Source organism: Equus asinus, chromosome 5 (genome assembly GCF_041296235.1).
Source record: "Equus asinus isolate D_3611 breed Donkey chromosome 5, EquAss-T2T_v2, whole genome shotgun sequence".
Taxonomy (NCBI): domain Eukaryota; kingdom Metazoa; phylum Chordata; class Mammalia; order Perissodactyla; family Equidae; genus Equus; species Equus asinus.
In genome coordinates, this window is record NC_091794.1 from 22020586 (window position 1) to 22046100 (window position 25515).

A 25515-nucleotide genomic window follows, 5' to 3' on the forward strand; every position below is an offset into this window, starting at 1 on the left:
CTTCAAGGAATATACCATAACAAGACAATCATGATAATATATAGGCAACAAAGTAGGAGACAATATTTGCTACATATATAGTAGGGAAATACTGAACAAGCCAAATATATAAAGCACTTGTACTAAATCCTCATCTTTCATAATGGGAAATCAATTGTTAATGTCTAATAAATCAAGAAATGGCAATATAAATATATTTAGAAATATGAAAATAAGTTTACTAGAAAAAACGATTATAAGAATTGAAGGTGTGGTTGCCTCTTAACTCAAGAGAGCAAAGTTTGGCAGTGAGGCGGAAACAGCTTTATTAATAATCACTAGGGAAATGCAATATACCATTTTTTATCCATCAGATTGACAAAATATTAAAAATTTAAAATATTAATAATATTAGGTAATGTAAAAGGCATTGAGAAATGGGCATCTAGATACAGCAATAGTAGGTTTATATACCAGTATGGGCAATTTGGCATTATCAACATTTAAAACATATATTCATTATGACCTGGAAAATCCATTTCAGATATCTATCCTATTTATATGACCAAGGGGCAAAATATTGAAAACAGCATAAAGGTCTATTAATAGAAAATTGAATAAATGAATGCTAATAAATTCATACTGTGGAATGCTGTGATGATATGGAAAGTTCTTTAAGCCATGTTTTTGAAAGAAAAGTTGCAGAACATTAAGTGCAGTATAAAACCGCTTGAATAATGTACTTATGTTTTTACTTATATATTCAAATACCCAAGAAAAAAAGCCTGAAAAGGATATGTACAAGTCTGGGGGGATACTGGAGATTGGAATTGGGGAAAATGGTCAAAGCTATTCTTATTTTATTTGTGTTATTCAAATTTTTATGAAAGAATATAATGTGTGTTAATTGCATAATTAAAAATTAGGCATGCAAAATAATTAGGATTACAGTCAGAAGGCTATATGTTTGAATTGTGGCTCTACTACTTATTGGCATTAACCTTGAATAAATCACTTGAGTTCTTGTAGATTAGTTTTTCCATCGATAGCCTTTTGTCACATAGAAGTTTTTAATTTTAATATTCAAATTTATCAGTCTTTTCATTTGATGCCTGCATTTTGTTTCTTATTCAGTAGATCTTTACTTTCCTGAGTGAAAATATAATCCTATTTTTTTCTATTAGTTTTAAGGCTTTCCATTTCACAAATTAGATTTTAATCTATATGTAATTTATTTTTTGTTGGCTTGAGATAAGGACATACTTTAATTTTTCCATGTAAATAATTCATTTATTGAATATTCAATTCAGTTTCCACTGATTTATAAGGACATCTCACTCATATGTCAAGTTCCCATATTTGGGTGGGTCTTTTTCTGGGTTTTTTCCTCTGTTGCACTGATGTATTTATCTATTATTGTACCAATAGCACACTTTTTTAGTTATAATAACTTTACAAAATATCTTGATATCTGGTAGGCCCTCCTCCCTGTCCCATCTTGGCTTTTTCTGGCCATTTATTCTACTATATGAAGTTTAATATCAGCTTATCAAGCTCTATGTAAATCCCTGTTGGGATTTTGTTTGAAACTTGGACACATGGATTAATTTACAGAAAATCTACATCAAGATATGAGTGTTCCATCTATAAACTTGATATATTTACTTTGGGTTTCTTTTATGTTTTTCTATATAGCTTTATAACTTTTTTCACAAAAGTTGTACTATCTTTTGTTATCTTAATTCTAAGTACCTTATAGATTTTATTTCTCCAGTGAATTAATTTTCTTAAAATCAGTTTCATAATTGATTGTTAGTGTGTTAAATATTGATTTTTTAATTTTTTTGTATTCAATTACATCACTGAATGTTTTGTTTTTAAGAGCTGTCCTTAGATTATCTAGAATATTCTATGTGTAAAAGCATAGCAAATGTTTGTTTCTTCCTTTCCAATGTTTATAGTTTTTTAAATATATATTTGTTTTGTTGGATAGGAACCCAGTGCAGTGTTGAACATAAATGGTTTTAACGGAAACTTTTTTTGTTTCCAACCACAAAGGAAATGTTTCTGAGATTTCAACATTAAGTAAGATGTTTGCTGCAGGTCTTTGGTTGATTGCTTTTATGAAGTTTCCACCTGTTTCTAATATTCTAAAAATTTTAAATTATGAGTGGTGTTGAATTTTATTGAATGCTTTTCTACGTGTGTCAAGATGTGTTTTGTGCCAGTTTCAGCCTATTGATAGTGATGCTATCATTTAGAAATGCCTTGGGGCACTCATCTGGGCCTGAGGGGAGCCCCCACAGATATTTCCCCTTTCAGAGCTAATGTTGTGCCTGGACTGGCCCTTGTGGTTCTTATGATTGCAAGACATACTTCAGTAACAACCATCAGGGAACTTTGAAAAACAAGGCTTATTATTCACAGATCCTGTAAGGTACATGGTATGCCCAGGATCACACAGTGAGGTCATAGGTGGAGAGAGAGAGGGTGCAGACTTTGAGTTCTGCTTTTTTTTCTGGGGTCAAGGGTGGAGTGCCTAGGGTTTCACAGGTTCACTCTTTACTGGTGAATTTCAAAAAAAAATATAAGACCAGAATTAAAGTGCAGTAAGGGAAAAGCAAATGGTCAAAGGGTCAATTTATCTAGGTCAATGAGAGCCTTCTAAAAAATGGGAACTTCATGGGTATGGCAGGCTGGCTCTTTCTCTAGTCCTATATCTGGCAATGTGTTTATTTGAGATAAATGTCTTTGAAGTGGATTCCTCAGCAATCAAAAGCTTAATGTCAGGAACTTACATTACAATCAGAAAAGTTAACTGTCAGAGGCTTACACTATAAGATGATTTTTCTTTAATTTGTTCCTTGGTTGAACTATGATAACAGATTTTCTAATTTTACACATTTTTGCATTTCTGGTATAAATTCAACCTTGAAGGGAAAAGCTTCCATGGAGGCTTGTTGGTAAAGTGAAAGAAGGAACAAATTACTGATATTAAGGTTCCTACTGAAACGAGATAGTATCATAGAATTGGAAAGTAGACCACCCTCTCCTAGTACTATTTACTAAAGAAACTGCACATTAGTCTATCAAATAGAAGAGGGTGTTTTTGAACTGAGAGGTGCCTGTACTGGGCATAGTATTCTGTAAATCTCCTTGGATTCTCTCAGCCTTGCTTGTCTCCCAAACTCTTGGCTGCTTGCTTCACCTCATTTTGTCAGGATTAATCAGCTTCATGCAGTACTACTTCCTGAAGTTGACCGGCTGTGCCCAGAGTTTCTGGCTCCTCCCTTTAATTCTTGAGAATTATAATGTTCCATACTATAAGGCAGGAGATCTTGCTTCCCTAACAGCTGCCAGAGGGGTCAAATGACAACTCTGAAGTGAGGGGGTGTTAACTTCTCATGAAGAAAACCTTGACCAATATTAGACAAGACACAAGAAATAAATTCTCCCTCCCTTCCTCCCTGTGGTTGGGCTATTCTAATTCATGGTTTTTCCACATAAAGCGTTAAGAGTCATCCTGTAAGGCCAAGCAGATACACCTGCTGAGTGATTAGCTATGTTTCTTCTACTTGTCCCCATGAAATAGTGGTTAGTGTGATGAATCATCTTACTTCTTTGCTTTCCTTCACTTTTCCTTTACTATTGCAGCCCTGAGATTGCACTTTTCGGTGAAATATTAGCACTTAAGCCTTGCCTCAGGCTCTTTTCTACAGAACCCTGGTTAAGACAACAGTTATCAGAATTGTTCTAGATCAGGGATTGGAAATTAAAGCCCATGGGACAAATCTGGCATGCCACCTGTTTTTGTAAAATGGTTTATTGGAACATAGCCATGCTCATCCATTAACATATTGTCTGTGGCTGCTTTCTTACTACAAGAGCAAAGCTAAGCAGTTGTGTTGGAGCTATAGCACCTGCAAAGCCTGAAATATTTACTATCTAGACCTTTACATAAAAAGTTTGCTGACCCCTGTTCTAGACTATAGACCTTCAGGATAGGATTTTGGAGTGGATTGTCTCCTATCTAAAATCAAAAAACCCATTAAAAGTGCCAGGTGAAGTGGTATTAAATCCTATGCAGTGACATCACAATTACTTGAACAGGGGCCCGGCTCCGTGGCCGAGTGGTTAAGTTTGCATGTTCCGCAGCGGTGGCCCAGGGTTCGGATCCTGGATGCGGACATGGCACCGCTCGTCAGGCCACGTTGAGGCAGCGTCCCACATCCCACAACTAGAAGGACGTGCAACTGAGATATATACAACTTTGTATAGGGGGAGTTTGGGGAGATAGAGCAGAAAAAGAAAAAAAAAAAGATTGGCCACAGTTGTTAGCCCAGGTGCGGGAAAAAAAAAGGAAAACAATTACTTTAACATTCTCCTATGATTAATTGGGATGAGAGGTTGATGGAAAGGTAAAACAATGGGAGATCAAGTACTTGTAGTGGTTAATTGGTAAAGGGCTATGATAATTATAGTGATGATGAAATGAAATAGCTTCCTTTGATGCCACTTGTATTTTCTATTCTGACACAAATTACAAATTTAGTAGTTTAAAACAACACAAATGTATTATCTTACACTTCTGTAGGCCAGAAGTCCAACACAGGTCTCACTGGGCTAAAATCAAGAAATCGTCAGGGTTATATTCCTTTCTGGTAGCTCTAGAAGAAAATCTGTTTTCTTGCATTTAGCAGTTTTCTAGGGTATACATGTTCCTAGGGTTGTAACCCCCTTCCTCCATCTTCAGAGACAACAATGTAGAATCTCTTTGACCTTCCATCTTTGCATCTCTTTCTAACCACAGTTGAGAAAGGTTCTCCACTCTTGAGGACTCATATGATTAGATTGGACCCACCTGGATAATCTAGGATACTCTCCCCATCTGAACAAACCTTAATTACATCTGAAAAGTCTTGTTTTGTCGTGTAAGGTAATATATTTACGTGTTCTGAGGATTAAGGCATCTGTAGACATCTTTGAGGGGCCATTATTTTGCCTACCAAACCACTGGAGATTGTACGAAAATAAAATGATCAACTCAGAATAGTTAATTTCTGATTTAAGGAATGCCAGAGGCCCTCTGAGGCAGCTTTAAAGGAACTCTTATCCTCTGCAGCTTTAGGGCAGACTGTGCTAAAGATAGGCCCAGGATCTATTTATAAGGAGACTTAAGTACATAGTTTGATAGGTCTTGTTGGTTAAAGTCAAAGCCCTGATAAGGAAAGAATGTGGCCCTGACACCTGGTATATTAGCTTCCTATGGCTGCCATAGCAAAATTCTACCAAACTAAGTGACTTAAAACAACAGAAATTTATTATTTTACAGTTTGGAGGCCAGAAGTCCAAAATTAGGGTCTTGGACAGGCCATCCTCCCTCTAAAGGCTCTAGGAGAGAATCCTTTCTTGCTTCTTCCAGCTTCTGGTGGCTCCTGATGTTCTTTGATTTGTGGCAGCATAACTTCAATCTCTTCCTCTGTCTTCACATGGCCTTCTTCTCTGTGTCTCTGTATCCTCTCCTCTTTTATAAGGACACCATTCATTGGATTTAGGGCCCATCCGAAAGCAAGGATGATTTCATCTCCAAATTCTTAACTAATTACATCTGCAAAGACTTTATATCCAAATAAGGACATGTTCTGAGGTTCTGGGTGGACATGAATTTTGGGAGACATTATTCAACCACTATACCTGGAATAGGGAAATTTGTTTAGATAAGCTTGAGAATATTGTAAACCTCACCCCCTCCAATTCCCTTGAATCCTCCTGGCCAGCAGAAGTACCTCTTTCACTGTTTCCAGAGAACAGTTTCCCTTTTCTAGGAGATTGTATAATGACCTCACCTGAGATATTTTTCTTGCCTGATGATGTTTATCCTTATAAGACCAACCTTCAATCTTATTACCTCCAGGCTACAAGAATCACATCTCAGATCTCAGCACAGCCTAACATAGAAGCGTAAGTCTTCCTCCAGGAAGAAACAGACTCTTTATGAAAGAAATAGAATATCCCCCAAAGGATTTTATGACCTTGCTGATACTGTCAGTCACCAAGTGTGTAGAAGAGTTTTTTAAGAGTTTGAACTTGGAGGGGGCTACATAGAGGAGAGTTCATTTATGTGGGAGCACTCAACCACAATTTGAGATTTAATGCTTTGAGAAGGACATCTGGATCTGGTCCTAGTCATTTGCTGGGATGGCTCCTTGAAGCTTGGACTCAACAAAGGATTATGGTAAATAAAGTAGAGATACCAGAGCCTTTTGATATAGTATTAAAGAAGGGATCCGAAGACAGGGAAATGAGAATGTTAAAGTGGATATATTGTATTTGGTCTGGCAACTCATCTCCTGACTGTATTCCCTAGGAGGCTCCTAAGGACACTTCTTCACTTAACCTAATAAGGAATGCTCTGGAAAGATGAGTATCAGCGTATTTGAGAAGTTTGGTAGTGGTTGTCCTTTTTTGGCTTTTGTTGCTAGTAGGAGATGATGACAAGAACCAGGCTCCATAATATCTATGGGGATCAAATATCATGTATTGGTAGAGGCCAGATGGCAATATGTAATCATCTGGCAATGTAAACATAATTACCATAACAAGCAGCAAGGCTGGATGGCAATTCAGAAATCTCTGGTAATAGCTAATATATCATGCTGTTTCTAGGGGCAAAATTATGTGGGCAGATTACTGGGATGTTGTTTGGTTTGCATAATGAGAAAAAAATCAAGAACAGTTTAGCTCTTGACTTGACCACCAAAGTGCAAAAATCACAGTGCCTCATCAGGTTTCCAGATATATCAGCTCACAGATCTAGAATCCATTGATTGAAAGGGTGAGGCCAGTTGCCCCTGAAGAAGGACTTTGAAATGCTCCCATAAGTACTTAGAATAATTATTAGAAGCATCTGTGCTCATTTTCAGGAGTAACTGTTTACTTTTTCAGTACTATTAGCTATAGGGTCAGAGCAGATATTGATACCAAAAAATCCAAAAAGCAATTGTGGTCCTCCAGTTAGAATCATGGTATATGGAACTAGGTAACCAGGTGATAAATGAAGTTTTATCTCAAGTGTATCTTATAGTTGGTCCAATGAGTATGCAGGGACACCTAGTTATTTCACAGCCCAATTGTATAATTTGTACAGATTATGCTTAGAAGCTGCCATAATGCTCATATCAGTTTTCTGACATTGAAATTAGAGTCATTGTCTGGGTTCTGCAAAAAACAAGATAGATTGAGCTTGGTGTTAGTAGACCACTATAAAATTAACCAAATGATAGCCCCAATCACAGCTGCCTTGCTGTTGAAACTTTTACAGGTGCAGATCAACACAACCTTATGTCACTTGATAAGCAATTATTGATATAGTGAACTCTTTTTTCTCAATATCCATCAGCAGAGAGGATCAGAAGCCACTTTTATAGAAGGGGAAAGCAGTGTAACTTCACAATCTTTTTTCAGGACTATGCTATTTTTCCTGCTGTTTGTTATAATATAGTCTGCAGAAATCTTGATTGTCTTGACATTCCTTAGAAAGGATACTAGTTCACTTTCTTTACTATATAATACTGATTGCATTTGGTGAGAAGTGGCAAGTCCCTATATAGTTCATAAGACTCATGTATCAGAGGGTGGGAAGAAAAATCCGACAAAGGTCTAGGACCTTGCCTTATATGTGATGATTTTGAGGGTCTAATTGTCTGGGGCATACAGGGGCATGTCCTCTAAGGTAAAGCATAAGCTTTTTTATTTCTCCTTCCTAAAAAAGTGTCATATCACTTGGTGGGCCTTTTTGAATTTGGATAATACTATATCATACCCTTGAAATTACTGTTCCAAATTATTTTTTTAAGTTATCTGAAAGTCTGTTAGTTTTGAGTGGGTCCTAGAGAAAAAAAGGGCTCTTCACTAAGTCCAAGCTGGTTTTCAAGCTACCCTACCACTTGGTACCTATAATCTAGTAGGTCTGATAGAATTTAATGTATCTAGTAGATAAGAATGCTCTATTGGAAAGCCCAATATGAGTCACATGAGCTACTCTCCATTTTCAACTCCTGGCATGCTAATAGGCCCTTGTAGAGACTGAACACCTAACCATGGGACACCAAATGGCTATGTAACCTAAGCTGTCTAGCGTCAGTTAGATTATCATATTCACTGAGTCATACGATTCGGTGAGGGAAGTGACGATCCATTTTACATTGGAAGTGGTATATTCAGAAAATCAGCCTTGAGCTTGGCATAAGTAAGTTAGATAAATGGGGATCTCAGAATTTCGTCTGTTGCAACAATGCCTTTCTCTCGAGCCACATATAAGGACTCATGGGGTGGGAAAAGAATACATAAAATCAACGATGGAAGAGGACAAAATTCAGGCCTGGTTCACAGGTCAGATGATTGGTTGTCTGATACTATCTGGACATAGCCTACTGCTCAATTACATCCCCCCACTTAGAGGTGACCTTGAGTGACCTGATGAAGAAAAATCCTTACAATGGATAGATCCCCAAGCAATATACTTGATTGTGCATTTCATATGGAGAGTGAAACATAATAATGAAGTCTAAAAACAAAAATTTCTTTCCACTTGGAAATTTAAAAACTCTTCATTAGACAACATTAGGTAAAATAAAAAATAAAAATTAAAATTGAAGAATAAAAATTAACAGTAATGTAATACTACATATAAGAATCTATGAAATATAATTAAAACAATTATAAAATAATCCATAGCCTTTAATACTCATTTGAGTAAAAACAGAAATTTAAATAAATTTAATATGAAACAAAAAAGCTAAAAAAAGAACAAGAAAATACAGCAAAATGAAGCAGAAGAAATATATAGAAAGCAGAACTTCAGTTAGTTCTCCTGATTTTAAGCTATCTTATAAATTCATCAAAATGCTGGTTCTTTGATTAGAACATAAACAAAATATGGAAACTACTATCTGACCTAATTGAGATAGAGAGGGAGAAAACAAAGTTACGCAAATAATACACAAAACAAGGGGAAGCACACTAAAACTAAAGAAATATTTAAACATTTAAATTAAATTATTTTATACAACTCTAAGCAGATAGATATAAAAACCTAAGTAAAATGAGTAATTTCCTAGGCAAATAAGTTTATCAACATTGACAACAATGGAGACAGAAAGCTTAAGAAAATGAGAATGTTATTAAATTACTATTCCCATATGTAAATGCCAGACCCAGATGGTTTTACAGGGAAATTTTACTAAATTTTCAAATAATATATAATCCCAGTGCTACACAAACTATTCTAAAGCAGGGTTTGCCACTATGGCCAGAGAGACAATCTGGTCTGCCTTCCATTATTGTAAATAAAGTTTTTTTGAGACTGTATGGTCTGAACAGCTTAAAATACTATCTGGCCCTTTAAAGAAAAAGTTTACCAACCCCTGCTCTGAGTATAGTTTTAAAAAAGGAAAATATACAGATTGTTTTTATTTTGTGAGTGACAACTAAACCTGATAAAGGTTGCACTAAAAAGAAAAACATGGAGTTACTGAACTCATTAATATCAGTGGACAAGTCTTAAATAAAATAGCAGACTCCAATAGCATATTTAAAAACAACACATTGTGACAACACATTGTGACAAGTGGTGTTTTATTCCAGGGATGCAACGATGGATACTGTGTACAAATCCATCAGTAGAGTTCATATTGCTAACGTATCAAGGGGAAAAAATTATGATCATCTCCACTGATGCTGAAAATGTCTTTGAGTAAAATGTAACACCCATGGTATTTCCATTTTTGGTAATAGCAGACAATTTTAGATCAGTCCTCCCACTGGGAGAACTGGAAAATCTGGACAAAATATTTTTGAAAATCTATTTGAGGGCACCAGAGAGTGACCAAGGCAGTGAAGATTTGTAGGCCCTAGCTCCCAGAGAAAGCAACACAGAGAGGTAAACCAAACTTTTGGCACCACCTTTCCCCTGTAAGCATTTTCCTATTTGAAAAGAATGGCTGAGATATTGAGTAACCACACAGAAAGTTATTGGCTGAGAGACTAAGCAGGGTTTCCTGCGATTTCATAGGGTAGGAGGGTAGTGGGGATAAAAAAGGTGTTCAGGGAAAGCCAAAAATAAAGGTCTCTGGTAATCGTTCCAAGCTTTCCATGTGTCCCCAGAGGAATATGCCCTACAGATACAGTTGAACTGGAAATATACCTCCCCTCTAAATGACTGGAATCCTTGTTAACGTTATCTGAATCCTTTTTGGGATTAAGTTGATCTGCCTTAGTCTAACTACCTCACAAAAGCAAAGATCAGTCCTTTCTGGAAGAAGGAAACATTACCCAGAGCCTTTATTTGTGTCTAAATTTCTCCTATACTTAGCCTCTATACTTAAAGTAGAAATAACGTGTATACAAGGATCAGAAAGATCAGAATTGACTGGAAACTAATTGACTAGAACAAACAGAAAGTAGAGATAGATCAACAGGAGATTCAAATAGCAGTTATTAAGCATAGACTTTAAAATAAGTGTGATTGAAACGCTTAATAAGCTAAAAATGATGGAGGTTTCAGCGGAGAAGTGAAAAATAGAGAATAAAATAACATTATAAACAGATGAAGAGAGAATTAGTGTCCTGGAAGATAGGTCAGAAGAAAATATCCAGATGAAAGCATGGTGAGGCAAAAGGATAAGGAGCTTTTGGAACATAATGAAAAGGTGTGTATATGTGTAATTGGAGTCCCAGAAGAAGAGAGAGAATGTGACAGCAGCAATATTTGAAGAATGAGTGGATGATAATTTTCCAGAACTGATGACAGATAATCAAAAATCCAAGATACACTACAAACTCAAAACAAACTTAGCAAAAAATAAAGTTCACCTAGGCATATCAAAGACAAAGAGAAAAATCTTGAAAGCAGTCAGAGTACAGAAAGAAAAAAAAAAACTGTAAGACTAACAGTAGGCATCTCAACAGAAAAATTGGAAATGAGGACAATTGAATGATAATGTCAAGGTGCTGGGGAAAAAGCAACTGCCTATGCAGAATTTTATACTCTACAAAAATATCCTTAAAAACATATTATCAAATTATTGCAACTTTAACATAATTTGTAATAATTCGTTAAAAGCAAATCGGCTCTAATGAAAAAGACTAAAGGAATTCTCTCATAAAATAAAGTTGATCCATTATAAAAGAACAGAGATGGAGGAATAAAGAACAACAAACATTGGTAAATCTAAGGGAATAGTTTATAAAAATCATAATGATGACTTCTAGGAGTATAACATATTGAGGATTAATATACAAGTTAAAAATGGGTCAAAAGTTGGGATGAAGTCCACTGAATTAAAGTTCCAAGGTCCTTATAACTTCTAGAAAGTAACACAAGTATTAATTTAAATTATAGTTTGATAAGTCATGAAAATATTTTGTATTCTTGTGAGTAACACTAAAAGAATAATAGATATATTTATAATGGATAAGTTAATAGAGTAGGATACTGGGATAATAAAAATTAGTAACTCAAAAGAAGACAAAAAAGGAGAAGGTAGCATTAAACAGATGAGATACATATAAAACAAGTAGGTAGATTTGTTCTAAACTATGTCTGCAGTTACATTAAATATAGACAAATTAATATGCTAAAGGACAGTAATTTTCAGACTGTGTTAAAACAATGATATGCTGTTACAAGAGACACACTTTAAACTTAAGGATATAGAAAAGTTGTGTATAAAAGGGTAGATAAAGATATAGCATGTAAACCCTAAGCAAAGAAAACTGATGTAGCTGTACTAATATTAGGCAAAGTAGATGTCTTAGTTCAGGCTGCTATCACAAAAATAGTGTAGACTGGATGGCTTAAACAAAAAACGTTTGTTTCTCATAGTTCTGGAGATGGAAAGTTCAAGATCAAGGTGCCCGAAGATTTGGTGTCTGGTGAGGGCCTGGTTTCTAGATGGCCATCTTCTTGCTGTCATAACGTGGTAAAAAGGGAAAGAGATCTGTCTGTAGTCTCTTTTATAAGGGCGCTAATTCCATTCATGAGGGTTCCACTCTTATGACCTAATCATCTCCCAAAGGCCTCACTTTGTAATACTATTACATTGAGAATTAAGATTTCAATATATGAATTTTAAGAGGACACATACATTTAGTCCATAAAAGTAGACTTAAAGGCAGGAACATTTTCTAAGGGGAACATTTTGTAATAGAAATAGAGTCAATTCAGTAGGAGATGTGATAATCCTAAATTTGTACGTCTGATAACATAGCTTTATAGTGTATAGGCAGTGCTTGCGTTGCATGGTACCATGTTAACTGAAATGTGCTTATATGAACCATGTTTTTGTTTTGCATGGTTCCTTGGTGTATGTGTGTGTATAATTTGACAATACTAAGAAATATACAGAAGTCCCCCTTATCCACAGCTTTGCTTTCTATCGTTTCAGTTACCCAGTCAACCACAGTCAAAAAATATTAAATGGAAAATTCTAGAAATAAATAATTTCTAAATTTTAAATTGCGTGCTGTTCTGAGTAGCATGATGAAATCTTGTGCCATCCCACCCAGGATGTGCCTTTATCCAGTCTATCTATACTGTGTATGTTACCTGCCTGTTAGTCACTTAGTAGCCATCTTGATTATCAGATTAACTGTTGTGGTATCACAGTACTTCTGTTCAAGTAACCCTTATTTTACTTAATAATGGCCCCAAAGTGCAAGAGTAGTGATGCTGGCAATTTGGATATGCCAAACAGAAGCCATAAAATGCTTCCTTTAAGTGAAAAGGTGAAAGTTCTTGAATTAATAAGGAAAGAAAAAAAATCATATGCTGAGGTTGCTAAGATCTATGGTAACTTTTATTACTGTATATTGTTATGTGTTCTATTTTATTATTAGTTATTATTCTTTGTCTCTTACTGTGTCTAATTTATAAATTAAACTTTATCACAGGTATGTATGTATAGGAAAAAACAGTATATATAGTGTTCAATACTATCCACAGTTTCAGGCATCCACTATGGGTTTTGGAACATATCCCTCTCTGATAAGAGGGAACTAGTGTAAAGTAAATTTGACAGAACTAAAATGAAATATACTGAAATCCACAGTTGTAGTTGGAGATTTTAACATACCTCCCTGAGTCACTGAGAGAATAAGCAAACAAGAAGTGATTAGTGAGGATAAAGAAAATCTTAACATGATTAACAACTTGATTGCTACATATAGTACCTTATACCCAATACCTGCAGACTATACATTATTTTCAAGGGTATGTGGAGTATTTACCAAAATTCTACACTTGTTGGACCATAAACACGTTTCAAAAAATTTCAGAAGATTAAAATAATACATAATATATTCTCTAACCACAAGAGAATTTAGCAAGATTGTCAATGAAAGATAAATAAGAAAGCTCCCAAATGCTGGTAATTAAGCACACACTTCTGGATAACATATGTCAAAGAAGAAATCAGTATTGAAATTAGAATATATTTTAAATTAAATTACAATAGAAATATGATATGTAAAAACTTGTGGAAAGTAACTGAAGCTGTGCTTAGCAGGAAATTTATAGCTTTTGTTGCATTTATTAAAAAGTGAAGAAAAACTGAAATTCAATAATCTTCACATAAAGATAGTAAAATAGTGGATTAAACTCAAAGAAAGTAGAATAAAGATAATAAGATGTGATGTTTAGTTTTATGTGTTAACATGACTGAGCCATGAGGTGCCCAAATATTTGGTCAAATATTTTTCTGGGTGTTTCTGTGAGGGTGTTTTTGGATGAGATTGACTATAAATCAGTAGTATTCAGTAAAGCAGCTTGCCCTCCCCAGTGTGAGTGGGCTTCATCAAATCAGTCTCCTGAACAGAACAAAAAAGCTGAATCTCCCCTGAGTAAAGAAAATTCCTCCTGTCTGACTGCTTTTGAAATAAGATACCAGCTTTTTCCTGCCTCCAGACTTGACCTTAAACATCACCTCTTCCTGGATCTCAAGCCTGAAGGCCTTAAGACTGCAATTACACCGTTAGTTCTCCTGGTTCTCAGGCCTTTAAACTCAGACTGGAGCTGCACAATAGGTTCTCTGGGTTTCCAGCTTGCCAGCTCACCCTGCAGATCTTGGGCCCTGTCAGCCTCCAGTTAATCATGTGAGCCAATTCCTTATAATAAATCTCTTTCTGTCTCTCTGTACATCCTATTGGTTCTGTTTCTCTGGAGATCTCTGACTAATACAAAATATGAAATCAAAAATTAAAAGAAGTAGAAAACAAGAACGTAGTACCTTAGCAAAAACAAAAGTTAATTCTGTGAAAACACTAATAAATCTGATGCATCTCTGGCAAGTCTGATCAAGAATCAAAGAGAGATGGCACAAGGGAACACAACCAATTTGTATTCATCCCAGGAATACAAAGTGGTTTTAACTTTTCAAAATAAATGTAATTTGCATATTAACAGAAATGAGGAGAAATAATGTATGACAATAAAAAGATACATAAGAAGCACTTGATAAAATTTAACTTCTCTTCATGATAAATAAAAATCTCTTGTTACGGTAGGAGAAGAAAGGAACTTCATTGAGAGGAACTTTGCTAATTTACCCAAAATTATGAAAATATCCTACTTAATGGTGAGTTAATAAAGATTTTCCTCCTCAATCAGAAATGAGACAGAGATGCCTGCTACACGCCTCTTCTATTTAACACTGTCCAGCTGTTGACAATATTACTTGGTAAAGAAGATAAGAAGGCATTGGAGCTCTCATTTGCAGCTTATGGAAATGGAAACTGGTACAACCACTTTGGAAAACTGCTTGGCAGTATCTATTCAAGTTAAACATACCCTTACCCCATGGATCAGTATATACCTGACAGAAATGCATATATGTGGTTACCAAAAGACATATACAAGTTTGTTCATAGCAGTGTTATTTCCACTTATATAAATTTCAAAAACAGACAATAGTAACCTTTAGTGTTAGAAGTCAGGATAGTATTTTCCTTTAGAGAAGAGGATGAGGCTATTGACTGGGTAAGGATGTGAAACAGGCTGCTGAGGGTCTGGTATTGTTTTTCTTCTATTTCTGATTTTTCTATTGTATTTCTTGACTTAGGTAGTAGTTTCATGGGTATGTTCACTTCATCATAATTCATTAAAGACACGTATAATTTGTGTACTTTTCTCTATGTATACTTCAATGAAAGTACTTATTAAAAATTAAACACCTGTTCCTAATAAAACAGATTTATAAAAAATGAATCAATTCCTACTTCTTAACTATATATATGTCAAATATATATAGAATCTTGGATCTTATTTGATGGAGAAACACTAGAGGCATTGCCACTAAAGTCAGGAAGAAAGTAAGAATGCCCACCCTCTCCACTGTTTTTAACGCTATAAGATGCTTTAGTAATGCAGTTAGACAAATACAAACGATTAAAGGTACACAAATTAGGAAGAAGTAAAATAGTCTCTATTTTAGATTATATGATAATATACCTGGAATGCCTAACAAAATCAACATTAAAATGAATACAAACAGTAAAAGAACTTAGAAGATAGCATGCTAAAATCCAACTGTAGAAATGATGCACTCTTAGAAAAGGTAATGAGGAGAAGACTCCATATAAAATAGCAACAAAAATTCAAAATAATTAGCTATAAAATTAACAAGCAGGGTCTGGCCCAGTGGAGCTGTAGTTAAGTTCCCACGTTCCACTTCTACAGCCTGGGGTTTGCCGATTTGGATCCCGGTGCGGACCTATGCACCACTTGTTAAACCATGCTGTGGCAGGCGTCCCATGTATAAAGTAGAGGAAGATGGGCACAGTTGTTAGCTCGGGGCCAGTCTTCCTCAGCAAAAAGAGGAGGATTGGCAGCAGATGTTAGCTCAGGGCTAATCTTCCTCAAAATAAATAAATAAATAAATAAAAATAAAAAATAAGAATGGAAACCTATTTAAAAAACAACATAGAGGGCTGGCCCGTGGCCTAGTGGTTAAGTTCGTGTGCTCAACTTCAGCAGCCCAGGGTTTCACTGGGTCAGATCCTGGGCGCGGACATCGCACTGTTCATCAAGTCATATTGAGGCGGTGTTCCACATGGCACAACCAGAGGCACTTACAACTAGAATATGCAGCTATGTACTTCGGGGGCTATTGGGGAGAAGAAGAAAAACAAAAAGAAAATAAAAAGATTGGCAACAGATGTTAGCACAGGTGTCAATCTTAGAAAAAAAAATTAACAAGAAAATCTCTTTATGGAAAACTTTCAAACTTCCTGAAAGATGTAAAAGTGTGCTTGAATAAATGAAAGATATCCTTTGCTGTTAGATAAGATGACTCATTATTTTTTCTTCTATTTCTTGAAGTTTAGTCTGTTTTTTCTTGACTTTCTAAAGTCAAATGCTTATATTGGTAGAAAATTTAAAACTTTTCTTCTTTTCATTTGTATTCTGAAACTATAAATTTTCCTCTTGATGAAGATTCATCTGTGTCTCACAAGTTTCAACTTGAAACTTTTGTTCAGTTCTATTTCATACTTTTCATTACGATTTCTTCTTTGACTACAATTACTTGCAAATATATTTTTTAGCTGATGGTCTAGTGGTTTACATTAATGCTCTCACAGCCTTCACCTGGGTTCACTTCCTGGTCAGGGAACCACATCACCTCATCTGTCTGGCAGTTGTTATACTGTGGCAGCTGTGTGTTGCTGAAAGATATGCCACTAGTATTTCAAATATCGGCAGGGTCACTCGTGGTGGACAGGTTTCAGTGGGGCTTCCAGACTAAGACAGATTAGGAGGAAGGGCCTGGCCACCTGCTTGTGAAAAAATTGGCCATGAAAACCCAATGAATAGCAGCAGAGCATTGGAAGGTGAGCTCGTACAAAAAAGACAGGACAGGGTTCCACTCTGTTGTACACAGGGTCACTAGGAGTCAGAATCTATTTGATGGCACTAACAACAACAAAAAATATTTTCTAGTTTCCAAAATATTTTTGTTAATGACGTCTAATTTCATTTCAGGCCTATTAAAGAACATAGTGTCTATGATTTTGATTCTTTAGTATTTAATGATTTAACAGATATTTATCAGATACCTATTTTCTTCAGATACTGTTTCATGTCCTGATGATATGTAGTAAAGTCATCCTACTTCTTTGCCTTTATGGTACTTACATTCTATTGTGAGATATATATATTTTAAATTACTTATGTATATAAACATATAATCATATAAAATATATATAGTTATACAAAATTAGATGTATAATATGTATTTGTGGCTTGGGCGACGTTCGTGTTTTGATGTGATCAGATATGATTACAGAGTGTTCTTGTTTTTATCTTGATTCATTGTGGTCACAGAGTGACCTTGTCTGATGTCTCCTGGATGTCAGAGGCTGCTTTTCTCTTTCTCAATTCTCTAAGTGATTCTAATGTCTTTTCATATTTCCTATATCATAATGTTGTATAGTTATCTCAATAATCTATGACATTTTGAGGTTCAATATTTATATTTTGTGATTACTGAGGCTATTGCTAGTAATATTTTATAAACAAAATGACTTCTATATTTCAGTAGTTTACTATGAAAAATATAATATCATTTTAGAATATTATTTCACTACATCTTGTGGCTCAAATTTTGAAAGGTTATGTTGTTCATTTTCTTGCTTAAGTTGTATTTTCCAAACTTTTTAGACTTACAAATCTTTCCATACACACCAGAGGAATTGGTTTTATAGTTCATTATTATATCTGGTATGTAAAAAGAGTTCATTTGAAGTTAAAACACATCTTAATACAGTATATATGACTTTATAAATTTTAGTTTAGGAAATATTCTTTAAGTTCACACTTAATTTTGACTTTTTAAATTTAGCAAGTCATTATGCCATTTAATTTAGTATGTAAATAAGCTCATTTTTAAAGTCGATTTTAAAATTTATTGCCTGTGGTTTAATAATAAAACATTTAAATATATGTTACAATTTCAAAAATAAGTATATACATTGCTTTCTTGATATTTGGGATTTTGTTTGTTTTCTGTTAAAACTACTAGTTGGTTTATTTTTGTTATTTATTGTGTTCAGTTATAAAATGTTGAAATAAGTGATTAGGTCTCAGGAGGTTGGAGTAGTTTATAATAACCACTATATTTTCTGTTTTTACCACTGCTTTTTGGAATTACTGAAACATCTTTGTGCACTGTATAAAAGTTTTCATCACAGAAATACTACTAATGGATTTCAAGGAAATCATCTTAAGGCAAATTCATGGGAAATATTATCACTATTGGAACATTGGCCTATTTTTATTCTTCATGTTTTTTTTAACCAATGATAGATTAAATTTAAAATAAAACTACAAATGATAACTCAGAGTTGTATTATAGTAAAAGTCATCAGCACAGCTTCAGTGTTTAGCTGAAGGAGTCTTGAATATGATCATCTAATAATCATCTATTCTCAAATACTTCTATTTTAAAATAAAGAACATGTATTTTGTTAGTTGTCTTATTTATTGATTTATAAATAAATAGCAACCATTTTTAATGATGTGAATCTCTAGAATATCTTTGTGAACTTCTGAGCGTTCATAAATCACCGGTTTAAAATATTGACATGAGTCAAAGAGAAAATAGGATTTGATATAAAGAAATTTGAAGCCAAGTTTATGGCCACATTTTTCATGTGCATAGATCTGAATTGTATATACATTGTTTATTGAACTTGTCCTTTTTATCCTTTATTTCATTTTCATTTTCTATCCCATTTTTATTTTTTCCAATTTTTAATTTATTTTTATGTTATGTCATATATATTTACATGTTTCCTCAATTTCTTTTTGGAATAAGGCAGATTTCATTGGTAAATGTGTTAAGTAGAGTTTGTCAATTTTTTTAAGTGTAGGTAACCTATATTCAAATTCAGGAAAAACTGGTATTCTAAATACAGTTGTAGTATTTAGTGTGATTTTACTTTATTGTATTAACATTAAACTTCATTTGGAGCAAGTTAAAATTAATGTTAGAATTACAAAAATGATTGTTCTAATGTTTTCCAGCTGCTAATAGGTTATGAAAATGGTACAGTAGTATTCTGGGACTTGAAATCCAAAAGAGCAGAACTGAGAGTTTATTATGATGAGGTAAGTGATTTCTACTGAAATATTTGAAAGGAGTATTGTGACTTCTTGCCTGTTTTCTGCTTTTAAGCTTTGTATGTCAACAATGGTTTTATCATTGGAAAACTGCCTGATTCTGAACTAATGCCTCACGCTGCCTTTTGGTATTTCACAACTTCCAATTCTGGGTTGTTCTCCTCCCTGAAATTCTACCTTGACTGCTATTTTGGACCCCTTTTGGCGTCTTATATACGTTCGTGACTGGAGCTTATTACCTATCCTTTTCCTTCCTTTAGGCTCCATACTTATGTCTTACCTCATTGACCTTAAGGTCTCTAAAGACACTATTTACAGCTTCCTTAGAAAATTCTTTTTCTGTAGCAGAAAGTTTAAGTGGTCAGTTTGAAAGACCTTATCTTCTAATACTTGCTTCTTAGAATAAAGATTTCCTGTATAATTATACTTAATAAGACTCAGTAAGATCTTGAAGTTTTATTGTACATAGTTGAGCCTTGATCAGTTTTTCATTTACAGAACACAATGAACTCCTATTTATCAAGGAATAGTCTCTGAATTGATTCTTCAGTTGTTCAAAGATTGATTCTAGGCCATTAATTATTCCTCCTTCAGAAAAGGCTAATGTGAACACAGTAAGGCTGGGGGCAAAAGAGGAGAAAGGTGAATTACTTTTTTTTGTTTAAAGATTTTATTTTTCCTTTTTCTCTCCAAAGTCCCCCGGTACATAGTTGTGTATTGTTAGATGTGGGTCCTTCCAGTTGAGGCATGTGTGATGCCGCCTCAGCATGGCCTCATGAGCGGTACCATGTCTGCACCCAGGATTTGAACCAGGGAGACCCTGGGCCACCGAAGCGGAGCGCACAAACTTAATCACTCAGCCACGGAGCCGGCCCCGTGGATTACTTTTTGTAGCTGTGGAAATAAAGGTGATTCTCTATGCTCTCAATTAAATTTTAAAAATGGTAGAGTAGAGAGAGAGAGGAGGTAAAATAATCACTGTTTGCTTTCACCCATGCTTTTATGGAAAGAATGCTGAAGAATTTAAGGCAACACAGATAAATAGAAAAAGAAATTAAAAAGACAAACAAAAACATTTCTTTTAAAACACTTTGTTTGTGTGCTCCCCCCATCTTCTCATAATAGTTAATTTTTTATGTTTTGATGCTTAAAGATATAAGCCTTCAGCTATCTCATACCACTCCCCACCCCCTGCCCCAATTCATTTCTTAGTGGTTCTAGCAAACTAATATTTTATGGTATCTACAAGACAGTTGTCCTAGTGACAGAGTTCAGAAGTAGATATTATAGCAGCTTGGTAATTTGGTCATGATCGATGAAAAATACTCTGGCAAGTGACGTCATACAATTATACTCTTTATGATCAACTTCCAGGGCATCTTGAGTCATAAGGAAAGAAGGTCCTAGGCAGCTAAGCTAGGATTTTCCTTTTGTTAAGTACACAAAAATACAAAGATGAAGATGGAGATTGCTTCCTCTCTAAAGACTAGCAGCTAGATAGGAGTCCAAATACTATCTGGGTATTTAACCAGTTGGAACTAGAGTAGACTAGCTAAAAAGGAAATCCAGAGGAAAATGCTGAATCAACTAGTTTTCCTATGGCCTTGAAAAATGTGGCAGAAAACTTTCTAACCTTAAAAATCTAGCAAAAGTAATTTTGCAATGAAATGTTTAAATAAGGATTAGCATGTTTGTCAGTAGAGTACTACACTACATCTACTTTATACCTAGAAATCATTTTAAATATTGATTTATATATGTATATATGTATAAATCTGTAATCTGTTTACCTTAATACATAATTATATGTCCTATCATTTTAATAGAAATAGTTATATACTTGATTTTACTGCCAAACTTTTCAAACTTTCCTCAGCACTCTCTCTCATATTGAGAAATCATCTGTAATACTTATCTGAAGTGTGTTTTCATGTCACCAGTGATCTCTTCATTAATGTACACAGTGACTCCTTATTAGTATTTTAAGTTCCTCACTAAACCTGTGGCTTTACATCAGCACCTCTTTCTTAAAATAGTTTCCTCCTAGTCTGTGTCTTTCTACCTCATTTTTTTAGCCTCTCCTTTCTCTATCGCTGATTCTTTCCTTAAAGATACTCTTCAGGATTCTATGTCTTCACTCTGTTTATTTCTCCTCCAATTGACATACATGTTCATATCCTCTCCTATCAATTCAAATATTACCTTTATACCAATAAATTTTAAATCTGTATGTATATCTCCAGCCCTTACCCCTCTCCTGAGCTCTACACCCAAATATCTGTTAGATGAGTCTAGAAATATCCCTATGGCAATAATGAATTTATAATTAAAGACCTGAACCTTTTTCTATGTTCTCTTTTTATATGAAGTTTCCATTAGTTCTTTCAGTTTAGAACCCTCAGAGTCATATTTGACCCTTTCTTCTTTTTCATATATTTTATGTAATCAGTTTTGTAGTATTTTTTATTCTACTTTTATATGTATTGTCTCTCATTTATTTCCTCTCTTTTTCCATTCCCACATTTGATGCTCTAGTTTAGATTATCTTTAGCCTGGAAGACTATAATAGCCTTTAATTAATCACATATCTTACCTTATCAGTATATCTTTCACTAACAAGATTATCATTTTAAGACGTGGTCAGATCATGTAATTCTCTGCATCAGAACCTTTGAATGGCTCCCACTTGTCAACAATGCAAACTCTTTATTCCTTGACTAAGATTTAAGGCCCTGCTGCTATCTTTTACCTTTAGTTTAATTTACTGCATCCTTCTACATACTCCTTATACTGCAGACATAGTACTCACTATCTCCTAAACATACTTTTTATTTCCTACCTCCAAGCCTTTGCTCCTGCTCATTCCTTATCATGAACTCTCTTCTTTCCTCTTCTGCATATCAAAATTTTATTAATTCTTTAGCTGCCGTAAAGCTATTTGGACTATCAGACTACCCCATTGATGAATCTGCATTGATGAATTGAGCATTTTGTTTTGTAAATCCAAGATCATTTTCAGAAATAACTGTATGAATTTTATTTCCATATTAGCTGTGAAATTTTTTTTCATTACATCAATATTTTTTAATCTCTCACAGATAAATCCCACAGAGTTTGACATGAAGATAACCTTTTAATTCCTTGAGTAACTCCTGTTTTTCCTTTTTTCAGATTGTTATCTAGCTTTTGGGGTTTCCTTTTCCTTTTTTTGTTTTCAAGAAGCTCAATCACAGCCACTGAATTGACCAAATGGACTAGTGTTTTATCTTCCATATTTTCTATCCTTGTAAATTCTTCTTGAGTTAGTTGTATTATATATTTTTTTCAGTAAACTCTTAAAGTCCTTTTTTAAGAAAAGAGTACCGTATAATCAAATAAATAGAAATTGAATATTTATCCATTGAGTTGGTTCAAATGCTGACTCTTCACTAATGCGCTGCTTGATAGCCTCTTCTCTAATAACAAGTTGGTTTTACATGCCTACTCTTCTGTACAATAAATGTACTTCTTTTATAGTATTACTTAATTTAGTTTTGTGTTGTAGCTGTTATTTTTATATCTGTCTTCACCAGTAGGTAGAAATTCAGTGGACTAGGAAGAAGAGTGAGGGCTGGAGATGCTTTCTGTGCCCCTACAATTTGTAGCAAAGCAGTCTGAGAGAACTTTAAATTGACTGAGTTTCACCCAAGTTAATCATAGAGGAGGCAAGAAGCAACATTTCCCTTCTCACAAAAGTGCGAAGAAATAAGCAGAGGAAAAGACAAAGAAGAATCTTTTTTTCTTCTAACTGCCTCTGCAGAACCCTAGCAAAAAATAAGTCTTCTCTGCCTGGTAGTGAAGACAAGGGTGAGAGAAAACATAAGTCCAGGGTTTCATATTATCTGTTCCACTTAATCAGATCTTCCTTATCTTGAGGTACAGTTCATATCCTATTTCCTTGATGATATGTCTAGTGATTACTCTGGCTATCACTTGTCTGTAACTCTAATAATACTCTTTGGAAGTTCCAAACAATAAGTTAGTTTTATGTATATGTATATATAACATATATGTATATATATATATACACACATATATATCTTAGTTTAGTATATAGTATAAATACATAACTTACTTTTTTATATATATATATATGTATATATATATATACCTAAATGTTAAAAATTTCAAAGCCGTTAAGTATTATTAATATTCATTTATATCAATCTTCCCTATCTCGCAGTTTTTTAAATTCCTTTAAGGAAAGGCTCATGTTGTATACAGCTTTTATGGCTACTAGAGCTTCTCTCATTGTGCTTAGCACATTACCCAAGTTCTATATATACTTTATTAATTTAGAAGGAATACCAAAAGTGTGGAAATAACTTATTCATTCCACAGATATTTTATTGGGTACCTACTTTATGCAAGACACTGTTCTACCACTGGGAATGAAACAATTTAGGAAAATGGACTAATTACTTTTTAATTTTATCTAATTCATGTCTACAGAGTGAATCTATGAATATAAAAAATTTTAAGCCCTTCTTGCTTCAAATCAATTTAAATGATATATGTTAGAGGCAATATGGTACAGTGGTTGAGAATATGGGTTTTGTAGTTAGATAGAGCTTCGCTTTGAGTTGTGTGAGCTGAAAAATTATCTCAATCTCTCTAGGTCTATTTCACCATGAATAAATTGGAAAAATAGTACCTGTTTATAGAATTAAATGAGATAATATACATAAAATGCTTACCATGGGATCAGGCAGATAGTAAGCCCTCAGATGGTAGCTTTTATGTAAATTATTTTCTAAATTGGCTACTTTAAGTGGAACTAGGCCTCTACTTTACCAGAAATTACCTTCTGATAACCTTGCTTTCACTTCTATGGAAATAATTTTTCAAAGAAGCATTATAGGATATAGGGAGGGCATAGGATTTACCACCAACAATTCTGGGATCTAATGAAATTATGAAATTTACTTAACTTTTCTTTATCTCAGGAGATGAGTTTTTACAGCCTCTTATAAAACCTATAGATGGAGCCAAAGGTATTGTGATTTGGGTCAGAAAAATTGCATATGTTTCTTAAGTATTGTTGCTGGAATAATTTTATATCAGAATATTTTTCCTTTGGAATATAGAATGATGTAACATTTTGTTTTTTTTCCCCCTCAACTTGTTTCTAATTGTTATTTCATTAGGCTATTCATTCAATTGATTGGCATCATGAGGGCAAACAGTTCATGTGCAGCCATTCAGATGGTAGCTTGACTTTATGGAACCTGAAGAGCCCAAGTCGTCCTTTCCAGACCACAATTCCACATGGTAAGATGTCTGCTTTCAAAAGAAATGAACTCTGGAGATACAATGCCTTGACTTAAAGTAGGAGAGGTGGTATCAGTGTGTTTGGTAGAAAGAGGTGATAGGACATAGTGTCTGATTCTAAATAGCTTTTTATTCCTCCTTCAGATCCCCACATTATGTCCCAAAACTTTCTGTACTTCCCTTCTTCCTGTCTATCCACTTTTCTACTTTGTAAATGATACGTATGTAGAGACTTTCCCAACCAAAAATTGGATAATGGATGGTTGATGTATCTGAGGCAGAGATAATATAGGAAATTTGGCCAGTTTTAAAGGTTAAGGACCTAGCAAGAGAATGACACCATATAGATCTGAGTTTCAGACCTAATTCCTATGCTGCTTTATAGTCTGTTGTTTTCCAGACTTTCTCATTTTTCCCATTTTTGCCATTTGATTCCTCTAAATTATGAGAACTGTGGTTTTTATCATACGTTGTATTTATCTTATTATCTTCCTCTTGAAAGGAGATATTTAGGATTTATGTAGGACCTCTCTACCTAACTGGGCAGAATAAAAAGTTCAAATGTATGAATATCTTTTATTCAGATGACCATATTATTTCAGAGAATATTGCGTATGATCCAAGTTTCAGGTTTATCTCACCCCATTCGTTGTTTGTAAGAATAGAGAGATCAACACCTAGCACTTAATCGAACACATTCTATTTTATAGTTTCTGAGCGTTTATTATAGTATCAGGTTTAGAAAATAGTGGTATGTTTTTTATAATGGGTGACCCATAAATAACAAGATGGAATTATTCCATTTTGTAGTGATCTGCCATTTTTTATACCATAGTTGCATGCTTCATCTGCAAATGATTAAATTATTACAACATTTAACCCAGCAGTTTTACTTAGAGATTACTTTATGTTTAGATACTTACTTAGAGATACTTTATTTAAAGATTGCCATTATGGAAACTTGGAATAGGTGTTTGCTGTGCATCCCACTCAGGTTTAGTTATTTGTTTCTATGGTGGGATCCCTCCCCCCACCCAAAAAAATCCTGATAC

The 25515-nt window shown here is 34.3% G+C and overlaps 1 protein-coding gene across 7 annotated transcripts in view; it reads left to right on the forward strand.

Annotated features, from left to right (window-relative positions):
- STXBP5L (syntaxin binding protein 5L) overlaps positions 1–25515 on the forward strand; it is a 355119-nt gene that overhangs the window by 145603 nt on the left and 184001 nt on the right. For all 7 annotated transcript variants that reach the window (XM_070508944.1, XM_070508942.1, XM_070508943.1 and 4 more), the window contains exons 8-9: positions 19058–19141; positions 24340–24463. In XM_070508944.1, the coding sequence (XP_070365045.1) occupies positions 19058–19141; positions 24340–24463 (208 nt within the window). The remainder of the gene's footprint in view (positions 1–19057; positions 19142–24339; positions 24464–25515) is intronic.